Source organism: Octopus sinensis, linkage group LG6 (genome assembly GCF_006345805.1).
Source record: "Octopus sinensis linkage group LG6, ASM634580v1, whole genome shotgun sequence".
Classification (NCBI taxonomy): domain Eukaryota; kingdom Metazoa; phylum Mollusca; class Cephalopoda; order Octopoda; family Octopodidae; genus Octopus; species Octopus sinensis.
In genome coordinates this window covers 47,208,028-47,220,527 of record NC_043002.1, presented here as the reverse complement: position 1 = coordinate 47,220,527, position 12,500 = coordinate 47,208,028, and the positions used below count along the sequence as shown (strand labels likewise).

The 12,500-nt window shown below is 35.3% G+C and overlaps 1 protein-coding gene across 1 annotated transcript in view; it reads right to left on the bottom strand.

Moving 5' to 3' along the window:
* LOC115213476 overlaps positions 1-12,500 on the bottom strand; it is a 78,791-nt gene that overhangs the window by 25,994 nt on the left and 40,297 nt on the right. The window contains exons 9-10 of the mRNA XM_029782469.2: positions 11,482-11,570; positions 2,759-2,831 (exon numbers count right to left, since the gene is read on the bottom strand). Of these exons, the coding sequence (XP_029638329.1) occupies positions 2,759-2,831; positions 11,482-11,570 (162 nt within the window). The remainder of the gene's footprint in view (positions 1-2,758; positions 2,832-11,481; positions 11,571-12,500) is intronic.

Sequence of the window (12,500 nt, the reverse complement as noted above, 5' to 3'; positions counted from 1 at the left end):
TATATATATAATATATATATATATATACATATATATATATATATACATATATATATATATATATATATACACATATATATGTATATACATATATATATATATCTATATATATATATATATATATATATATATACATATTATACATATATATACACATATATATATATATATATACATATATATATATATACATATATATATATATATATATATATATATACATAATATATATATACATATATGTATATATATATATATATATATATATATATATATATATAATAACAATATATATATATATCTACATATATATATATATATATATATATACATATATATATATATATATATATATATATATATCTATATATATATATATATATAATATATATATATACCGAGTAAACACATAAATGTGAAACAAGGTGGAAAAAAGAGTACTCAAATACCAGGGGTAGAGTAATATGCTTTATTTAAAAGCAGCAGAAATTCAACGAAACCTGTAACTCGGAGTTTCACGTTCCCGTTCATCGGACAGTTTTGTTAAAATAGAACCGATATGACAATTCTATCAAGACTAGTATAAACGTTACACCTTTAAAAATGGACTTGTTTGATTGGTCCTTTCAAATAACGGTCATATGCGAGCGATAAACAAAAATGAGTTCAACATAAAATTATAAAAGTCGAGGAAAAACCTTAAATCGAATCTTTGGTTAAAATACATATTGTCATTAATAAATAAAATATAATTAAAACATAGAAATTGAAATTAAAATATTAAAATATATTAAAATATTTCACAATACATACTCATACTAAACTATTAATATACATATATATATCAACATACACAGATAGATGTGCACAGACCACATACATATACAGACATATAAATGCAAAACGAAAATATACACACAAATGCATGTACACATATGTATATGCAATCTAGCTCGCATGCAAAAATCACTTGTATCCAATAGAAAGCTAAAGACGTAAGTAAGGGAGGGGAGGGGGACGTAAAGTTACAGGGCTCTATATAAGTAGCGAATAGGGAGAGAAAAAACGAAAGAAAGTAAAAGAGAGAAAAAAGAAAAAGAGAAAAGGAATGAAGAAAAAATAATAACATTCTGGCTATACGCGACGAATGTTCGTATACAAATTATGTAAGCAGTAAATACACATATACGGATACATATATAGAGACAAGTACGCAAACACACAAGTCCAAGTGGATACATGCATACACATACATTTGTGTATGTATGTGCTTAAGTACAAACATACGCTGACTTACACATATACGTAGACGTATGCTTACAAATACATATTCATGCCAATACACATACTCACATTATTTTTAAAAATTGCTGAGTGCATAATAATAAGAATTTAGACGAAAGACATGCAAAATATAACACCCTATATTGGATTATCTATAAATCAATTTACCAAAGTGAGCCTATACAATATAATAAAATGAAGTAAACTAAGTCGAAGGTTTTTCCTAAGGAATATGTCGAAATATAAACAAAATATAAACAAAATATATGCACAAGACTTTGCTATGCAGAATGAAACCCGCATAGCGCGAAACAAATCCATCGGTGTGATTAAAGACTAGCCCAAGAATCAAAAATACAAAATATACGCTATCCATATGGGATATTTATGTTCGACATTTTGAATTTGGTTGCGTGCCTGCATGAGTTCAAAAGTTCGCTTCTTTGATTCAAAGAATTATTGTCTTTGAATAAAATGAAATATTTCTCTAACAAACAAAGATTGCACTTAAAATTTTTCTTGTGTGTCCCGTGCCTGTATGGTACCGCTCTATCTAGAATGCTCCATGACACGTTGAAAGGTCGGGCTTCTTTTTCTTTTAGTTCCCAGACATATTTTGCCAGGCTGGTCTTCTTCCTATATTCTGGGTATCGAAATGAATTTAAAACACGATTTTATTCGCACAAAAATTCAGGCGCCGTTTCTGCAAGCACCTTCAAGGTCCCAGAAAGACGTTTCGTCATGTCCCTGGCCAGTTATGTTTGGCACCTCAAAGATCAAGGGACCCATATGATATCAAGTGAAAAAATATCTTAGAAGAACTGGGCCCCCACAATAATAGGAGCGGGCGCTGCAAGATCTGCATCGTTGAGCGAGTGCGAACACTTTAAATATATACTAGGCCTTGCTCGCTGAATACTTGTCAAGAAATGTTCACACAATGCATCCATTTCAAGCACCAACTGCTGAATTACACTTCCGCTATTTAGCCCTAGGAAGCATCAACGCTTCCTTTCGGCCTTGACATATTTCCTGTGTCCTTATGTTTACAAAGGGGAGACAAGTACCCCCAACAGCTAGGCCTGCACCCAGAGACATGTTTCTGAGTCTTGCTCGTTATCAGTCTGGAGCAGCAAAGCCTGCAGCTGAAGATACCTGTCTAGACTTTGTAAACAGATATTTTTTTTTTCTTCGGTGAAGTATATTCACTGATCACCAAAATTAGAAATATTAAATTTATAAATATCTCAAAGAGCAAGACTCAGAAACATGTCTGTGGTTGCAGGTCTAGCTGTTGGGGGTGCTTGTCTCCTCTTTGTAAACATAAGGTCATAGGAAATGTGTCAAGGCCGACAGGAAGCGTTGAATCTTCCTAGGGCTAAATAGCGGTGTGGTAATTCCCATTATGGGACTGTCACGTTAAGTTGACAGTATACAATTGCTCAATAATAATAATAATAATTGAAATATCTACCTGCACATTTCATCTCTACTACCATCTGGGTTATTCTTTGTGGTGCACGATCTGGCGTTGTTGCAACGAATGTCTGCATATATTGCAAGTATAGAAATAACATGATAGTTAGTATGAAACAAATGATAAGACAGTACAAATAATAACAGAAATATTTTAAAGATAAAAATGGTAAAATTTTGATATCTCTATATTTCTAGAGAATATTTACATTGTAAATTGAAATGAACAGCACGGGAGGAAATTAAATTAAAATTGCAACATTAGCAACACTACTTTACACTACAATAGGAACAATTTTCTCCAAATCAGAAATATATATTTTTTCTTTGGTTTTAAGTTATGAAAATCCTAGAAAATAAAATAGGCTTCTGGCAAGTTGATACTGTGGCCTGGATTTGATAGTAATATTAGTCCTTTTCCCTTGTAATACATAACTGTTATACATCTCAAAACGACATCGATGTTACATTATACATCCCATTTGCTACTTATCCTAAAGTATACTCTTTTGTCTGTGTACAAAACCTGGCCATACATCAGAATATCGTAAATTGTAAAAACTACTGGCACCTGTATTTATATTCTGTTTATTTTTAAAGCGTCTTTTATTTTTGTAATATACTCATCACCTACAATTTGCATTCTTGTATACTGTGTTGTCACTGGTAGTTCTTCGTAATGTTCGTCAGAACACTTTTAATTTCACCTTCTGCCTGGAGTGCGGCTATAAGTCTCTTCTAGTGGTTTCATATTTTTTTTAATTAATCTCGAAACGTAGTCAGCATGACCGACTTTTTTCGATGAAATGTATTGCATTTTAAAATTATAATTTAGTAATATTACACCCCAACGTTGCAGGTGGTTTACAGTATGAGTCGGTAACCCATTTTGTAGACCCATAAATCGGCAGCAAAGATTTATGGTCTGTTTGCAATAAAAAAAAACTTTGTCATGCAGAAATCTGTGAAATTTATTAACAGCAAAAATAATTGCTAGGGCCTTCTTTTCAATTTGACTATACCTCTTCTCTGCCGCTCTTAGCGAGCGCGAAACATGAACCACTAGTTCTGTACTTCCGTCTTCGTTTTTATGATGTAGATCTGATCCTAATCCATGCTCGGAAGCATCAGACACTACAATGATGTCCATTTCGGGATCGTAATGTACTAACGACAGGTTTGAGATTAGAAATATTTTTATTTCTTCAAAAGTGTTCTGGAACAATTCCACTTTACCCCTTTTTATAAGTCATTCAATGGAGCTTTTAACTAGTGCATATTAAGAATGCAGTTTTGGTAGTAGTTTGCCAGCTCAAGAAAAGCTTGAAAAGTTGGAATATTTGTCGGCGCAAGCATATACCTTATCGCGTCTGCCTTCAACATGTCAGGACGTCTACCACTCTTATGAATTATTTACCCAAAGTATTTAATTTGGGGTAGAAAGGATTTGCATTCTTCTTCACTCAAAGTGAACCCGTAAACTTTAATTTTCTTAAATAAAGCTTTTATGTGTTCCACATGCTGTTCATGAGAATTACTCTTGGTAAAAGATTGTCCAGGTTCGGGATTGCAAATTCACAATAAGATAACATAGTATCCATGATTTTCTGGAATATTTCTGGTGCTACTTTTAATCCAAAAGGTAATCGTGTGTATCTGTACAATATTCTGTGTGTATTTATTGTCAAATACTTTCAGTATTTTTCATCTACTTTTATCTCAAAATAGGCTTTAGACGGATCAATTTGGAAAACATTTTCCCACCATTTAACTCTGAAAAAATGTCCTCTGCAGTCGGGATTGGATGGTGGTATGTTTTTAGGCAGTCTTTCAGTCCTGTAGAGAAATCGGCACACAGGCTAATCCTTTTTTTTAACATACCGCGGGTGCCGCCCACTTCGAGTAATCCACCTTCTTAAATTCTGCACTCTTGTCGAGTCTGTCCAACTCTTCATTTACGATTTCGATTACTGCGAACGGTACTTTTCTGTTTGCTTTAAATACAGGTACAGCGTTTTCACTTGGATATAGACCTAAATTCTGATATCACTTGCAGGAACATTTTTTTTTTCAATTTTTCTTTCAGTTCTTCCAAAAACTTGTATTTAACGAGACAACCATTTATGTTATTGCAGTAAAGATTTATGGGACGGTGCCATAAATCGAATAGTTCTAACCAAGCTGTGCCAAACAGACTGATTGAATTATCCACAACGAATATTCTTGCTTCGCGTGTCTCTCCTCGAAATGTGACGTCGATACATGTTTTGCCCACAAAATGTAATTTATCACCTGTTACACCACGCGTATTTTCAGTTTTACGTAATCTCAGTTTACCAGCTTTTTTTTCAAGTATCCGCATTTATAATCGAGATGTCACTACCTGTGTTTAACTGTAATTTGGTATTCACATTATTTTTAGGTCCACGAATTTTCTTGTTTTTCTGCTGCAATCACTCTCCGTTGAAAGCACCTTAAAACTGTTTGTGTTTGAGCCTCGTAGTTTTGTTCTACAATGAGAACTCTTGTTTCCCAGGTTGTAACAACTTTAGCACCATTTTGTTTTTAAACGGACAATCGTTTTTGTAGTGTGCGCCTCCACAATAACACGGATTGGGGCCTGACACTTTTTTATTGTGCTTCCCGGGACAACCCATTTGAATTTTTGCAGAGTCTTTCTCTTGTATTTTTTTCACATCACGTTTAAGATTTACCATAGTCTGACATTCTTCTGCGATGGTCTGTAGAGATAAATTCTGGTTTACTTGCTCTATTTTCGAGAGACTCCTTGCCCGAATTTTTTTATCTTCAGGTGCTATAAGTCATTGCACGAAGATAAGTGATTTGAACATAACCTGAGTGAGATCCTGGAGTTTGAAATTTTCGCACATACGGTTGACTACTCTGGCGTAAGTGATACAATCATCCTCTTTAATTTTTTGTTAAGCTCCAACACTCCATTCTGGAATTGAATAATGAACTTCTATCACAAAAAAAAACATCTTTTTGAAAGCAGTTCCATGGTTTCTTGAAAACCAATCTCACTCGACTTTTGGGGCTGAATAAAGTTACAGTAACGCTCATGTTCGGCAGGAGCTATCTTGCACATTAAAAGCCTTACTCTCTGCTCCACCGACCATGACTTGCACCCGTTGTTAAAAATTTCCTCGTATCTTCTATAATACGCGGAAACATAATACTCAGAAATTGCGTTAGCCACGCCATCTGGCCTAAACGAGCTTACTGGATTTTCGGCAGTAACCACACGGAACGTAACAACAATCTTTTAGGAACCAACAATCCAACACGCTAACTCGAACTGTAAACTCCAACTTCGAACTATCAACACACGAACTGTGGAACTAGCACGAACTACCTCACTTACTCGGATTGCTATTATTTATATGTAGTGGCCTCGTTCATACTCACCAGAATGCGTCGTACTCTCGCACAACACTGACCATTCCTCTAAAACTCCTGTTTTGAGGACGGCTTAAATATTTAAATACGGTGAACTTTTGTCAATCCAGAATAGTATTTGATCACAATGTCAAGTTACCAACGATAAAAATAAACCATATTTTGTCCATAGGAAATCTATGGTAGTATTGAATGGTGGCATTAATCCATTTTTCATAGGTATCAAAACTAAATTCAAATGGTGTTCTTAAAAAGTAACGCATTCATTCCCCAACAAAGCCCTCAACTTTATCCGTTTCAGCATCAGTTTATGATACGATATTTTCGAAAATATTGGATTGAAACAAAAGTTAATATGTTTTTTCTTGCAGTAGAATTCAAAAGCATTTATATATTAGTACACACATTCGCTGCACTCCGTGTAAGCTACGGGTACATAAGAGGTGCAATGGAATCACAGGTAGATTAACAGATAAAGTTGTCTTCAGATGTGGCAGATGTGCAAGAACAATAAACACGAAGCGCACACGAGACTTAGATTTCCTGAAATGCCTAGGAGACTCTCTTGAGGTTGTAGATAATTTCAGTTACCTAGGTGATCAAATTAGCAATAGCGGGGGATGCTCTGAAAGTATTGATTCTAAAATAAGAATAGGATGGAGGAAGTTCAGAGAGCTATTACCTTTGTTGGCAACAAAAGGACTCTCTCGCAGAGTGAAAGGTAGACTGTATGATGCTTGTGTGCGAATGGCTATACTCCATGGTAGTAAGACATGGGCTCTGAATACGGAGAACATGCGTAGACAGGAGAGAAATGAAGGCTGTATGCTCTGTTAGATGTGCAACATCAGTGTACATGTACGACAAAGTACAAACGTATGAAGAGAAAAGTTGGGAATAAGAGAAATCAAATGCAGCAAGCAAGGGAGAAGACTATGTTGGTTTGGAGATGTGATGCGTATGAATGAGGACAACTGCATAAAGAAGTGCCGGTCACTGAAGGTGGAGGGTTCCCACGGAAGGGGGAGACCCAGGAAGATATGGGATGAAGTGGTTAGGACCGATTTTTGGATATTGGGCGTCATGGAGGAAATGACATTGGACCGAGATGTCTAGCAATATGAGGTTCTTGAGAAGACCTGCATACATCAGTGAAACTGAGTTCTATAAGCTCAGTGTGTTCTATCCACGTGTATCAAAAAAACCTTTCAAACACCCTCCTCCAACAAACCAAACTATATCTCTTCTCTTCCCCACATCTCCTCTTTCATGCACTATACTTATTCTCTGGCTCCCCAATCCTGTATAAACGGCCTTGTTCACTATATCATTGCTATCTAACAGTCCCCATCCCTTCTGAGTACCCAGATTTTCACTACTCACTGCATTCCCCTTTGCCACTCTCTACTCACGCTTCTTTGGCAACGCCCTGCTACTTATATGGTAAGCTCTGTACCTCAAGGGTATGTCCTGGTACTTGCCACCATCTATTTTTCCCTGCTTTTACTCGACCACTTCATTAATATTCTGATCCCCGTCCTTTGTGAGTCTATCTCACTCTCTTCCTTTATTCGACCATCCCATTTATATTCTGATCTCTGTCCCTTGTGAATATGCCCGGCATTTTGCCACCATCTCTCTCCTTCTCACTCTTGTCGTCCTGTTGTCTCCTCTCTTTCTCTTTCTCTCTCTTTCTCTCTCTCTCTCTCTCTCTCTCTGGCCTGGTAACCATGAACCTCCCCTACAGCAAGACACCTGTTTCGGCCTCTCTGTCTCTCTAAGCCTTTCATTAATATCAGATCACCTCCTCCAATGCCCCCTACCCTCACAAAGGACCTTTGTCTTGCATGTTACTTGGTGAACCTGCCAGTGCTGCTGCCACGTAAAAAGCATCCAGTCCACACAGTAAAGTGGTTGAGATTTAGAAGGGCATCCATGTGTAAAAACTTTGCCAAAACTGACCTTTGCTGTGCTTGTGTCACGTAAAAGGCACTTGGTCCAGTTTCCTGGGTGGTTGTAATTAGGAAAAGTAACTAGCCGTAAAAAGCCCGCCAAAACACAGAAGTCTCGTGCAGGTTCCTGCACCGTCCAGCCCATGCCACCATTGAAGGCAGACGTTAAATGATGATGATGACAATGATAATGATGATGATGATGATGATGATGATTCAACCACATATATCCTATTTTGTCCCACTACTTTTTGTCATCTTGGATGTAGGTTTATGATCCCATCCTTCCGGAACTTAACATCTGTCTGGGTCATGAAATATTTTAAGTGGTTTTTTTTACAGCTTTCTAAATAATTAATTTTTTCTTATCAAATGAATTTTGCAGGGATCAAAATAAATGGTAATCCAAAGATGCAAGGTTAGTTGAGTATGGTGGGTGTGGTAGGACACGAATGTCTGCCAGGTCTGCAAGAAAACATAAGGTTTAACAATGTCTTAAAGTAAGACAATTCCCTACTGAATGGCCAAGTCTAGATGTTTTCATCAATCGATTCCTTTCATCAATCAAAATGGAACAATAATTGTCTGAATTCAACGTCTGGCTTTTACAGAAGGAGCTCGCAATACACAATGCCCTCTTATCACATCAAATATAAAGTATAATCTTCAAATGCTGACTGGATTTTAGAGTGGTTCATTGTGATTCGTTTCATTTTCTCCAGGACTTTTTTCGCTTTGCATGGTTGCAAACAATTTCATATCACCTGAGATTGTTCTTTTCAAAAATGAACTTCTTCCTGTTCAACTTCAGTAGAGAATCATAGAAAATGCAGTCCATTAAATTTGTTCTTATTAAATTTGAGACTCCAGAATGTCAAAGCAAAGCAAATAAATAAGTGATTAAAAGCCTTATAATGCGCATTTGACATACATAGAGTATCTATATGATGTCCTACGTTATGCAACCCTGACGATTTTTAGAATCAATATTTCAGTTTGATCATCAAAAATTTGTAGACTGGCTGGATTATTTCCTTTTTTCGGTACAAAATGTTCGCTCCTAAATCTAGTGTACCACTTCTTATAAGCAATCCTCTCATCTATAGCACCATCATCATAAACTGCATAGACCATGTTTGTTGTTTTTTTTTTTTCTTTTGGGGAGTAAAAGAGCAGAAAATTCCAAAACTATCTTATTTTCCTCTCTTTTCACTTTTAACATAAAATAAGTGGGAACAGAAGAAAGAAAACATGCACTCATCACCAGAGCTGAAGACACCTCCGAAAGGGGGGCCCCGCCACGTCAAAACGGTAGAGGAGTAGGGGCCGAAACCGGACGTGGTTCCTCCTGATGCTCTCTTGAGCTAACTGGATCCTATAAAGGAGCTGTTGTGGTAGCAGACCACGAAACACGGTTGAAATTCCTATCCACACAGTAGTTGTATAAAAACTTACGTTGTCATCTTTCATAAAATACATATATGGTAAAGTTTATTTAAAAACACAATGTGGCAGTCCTACACAGGTCGATGTTGCTACTGTTTAACTTAAGGAAAACATTTTTTCCAGTTGGCTACCAACACATGGTCTCTATCCGTATACCATGAGCAAGAAAGTTTATTGCTCCCTTTCTAGCCTTAGTGATATATGTAGACCAATGGTTTCTGGGTTATTTCTCTTCTTCGGTACAGAACAACCACCGGCTGTGTAGGGCTGCCACGTTGTGTTGGCAAATAGACTTTACTATTTGGTACTGTTACTACATATTTCTCGCTCAGAGATTTAAAACTAGTTGTTTTCTCTTTACGAGATCAGCGCCTGTGTGTCGCTTTAAAAGTATATGCTATGAGCAAGGTCGAGTAGCTGCCATTTCTAGCCGGTGATTGTCCTGTACCGAAGAAGGAAAATAATCCAGAAACCATTGGTCTACAGGTATCACTAAGTCTAGAAAGGGTGCAATAAACTCCCTTACTCATGGTATATGGACACAGACCAAGTGTCGGCAGCCAGCTGGAAAAGTGGTTTTCCTGGGGCTAAACAGTAGTAACATCGTCCTGTGTAGGTCTGCGTCATTGTGTTGGCAAATGGACTTTACTGTTAGGTACTGTTACTAAATATTTCTCGCTCAGAGATTTAAAATTAGTTGTTTTTCTCTTTATATGTTCTATACTTCTGTCATATGAGAAACGAAGTCGTGCCTAAATTCCACGGAAGGGAAAATGGTGCAAACCTTATCCCAACTCAGTGAAATATTTTCAGAAATATACTGTCACGGTTAAATGATCGTTCTTCCGTATTTAATGAGTAGATTGATGTTCTATAAGTATTGATTTTATACTTGTAACATTAACTATTTTAAGAGCTTGACAATTTGTGCCAATAACGAAACCACTAATGAAATTTATAACCACTTGAACAAAAGGGCCATAATGAGCTCTTATGAAATCACTTGATTCACTGTATATTCTTTATGGCATAGATATGTGATTCATACTATATCTTGGCTACAGTGTGGATTAAAATCTTCATACAAAGATCATTAGTATATCATCGCAGCTACTTAATTTAAGTCTAAAAATTTAGGTGGGGGAAATATTGTAATATCGCTTTGGTATAACGGTTAGCAGCACCAAAGCTAACTATATGGCTAACTGTAGGTGTGATGTTTGAATCCCATAGACTGTTTCACAACTTTTCCCATTTTCTATATTAGATATATATAATGGAATATCCTGAATACTGTGTGAATTGAGGTCCCTGTTAACAGGCCACTGATATTCCATTGTAGTTACTTAATTTAAGTGTACTGATTTCGTTGTTCAAAAGTTGTGATGTCACATTCAGTGTGTAACTACAACTATACTGTTTATAGTAGATGGGGTGTTCAGATCCTGCAGAAGTTACAAAATTTCCCGTCTTCTATATTAGTTACAGGATGTTGATTAACAGGGGATGATTTGCAATCTGTATTGAAATGTCATTAATATGTTTAAAGTTTTATTTATTGAGAGACACATCATGTTGTGTAGAATTTATATTCAAAATAGATTTTGTATTATTTTGTGTTTCCTCTCACTTCATCTTTCAAAAACCTTTGTAAGCATATTAATTGAATCTTCTGGAAACATGAGTTTTTAAATTGGTACATTTGAACAAGTGCTATGTAGGCTCAAAATAACTAAAGTTATATGATTATATATGATTATAATGACGTTGGCTGAAGATTATTATAAAGTAAGTTCTCTAATCAGAATGAGAGATTTGTCTCTTATGGAAGTGAATGCAAGACATCAGTTGCCCAATCATCAAATAGAAGTAGCGAATATTATTTAAATGCTGAGAAGCTTACCACATTGTGAAGACTTGTATTCTTTTTCGACGTCCTTTGGTATCTTGCAATTATAACCGTCTAAAGCTGACTTAAAGCTGTTCAATTTACTAAAAAATATATTGCAATTAAAGTAAGAATTTAACATTTTCTCTTACAAAAGATTGGAATAAATTGTAATGCTGAGAACAAAGGAACTGACTGTATCTATGGATATAATTTAAATCTATCCATGTTCAAATTAGCTCTTTCTAGATCTGACAAATAGAAGTACTTGCCATATAGTATATTTGATTGATACAACTGTACTTTAGCCCGAAATATTTATGACTTTGCGCTTATTCCAGAAATTAATATTCTTGTTTACAGTGAATAGAATAAGTGTGCGAAAATAGGATTTATAAAACAATATCAATGTAAATTTACCATTTCAACCAAAATTGGCGAGAGGAAAATAATATCGCATATTTATTTAAAACCAAATCATTTTAGGACACCATACCTGATATAATTTGTTTCAGGACATGACTTGTATTTATTTTATCAATTTTCAGAGAAGTGAAAACGAAATGCCAATCACAACAGTATCTTAACTCATCATGTATCAGGACAAAATTAAATACTGAATGTCTTTAGGTTTAGTGATCTATTATTTTCTACTACTTTAATCAGCCCCACTGTTCTGATATGCTGATGATAATATCTCAATGAAATATTTAATTTTTGAGATAATTGTTTGATAAATTGAAGAATGAAAATTAATTCCTATAAAATATGATGCTAGTTTATTTGGGGAACTATTCGACCACAGGTAAACAGATTTCTTTAGTAAAAAGTCCTGGATGAAGTGCAATAACTTCCACTGGAAAATTATACTATTACACAGTGCATTAAAGAAGCAAACTAGATTCCAGTGTTTTCTTACCACTGCAATCTATTTGAAAAATGTTTCTAGTGACTCTTAATGATCTTAACTTAGCAAGAAGTGCAAGTTAGAAGAACATTTTGTTAAGTGAAGATTTTATGAAAATAATAGGCCT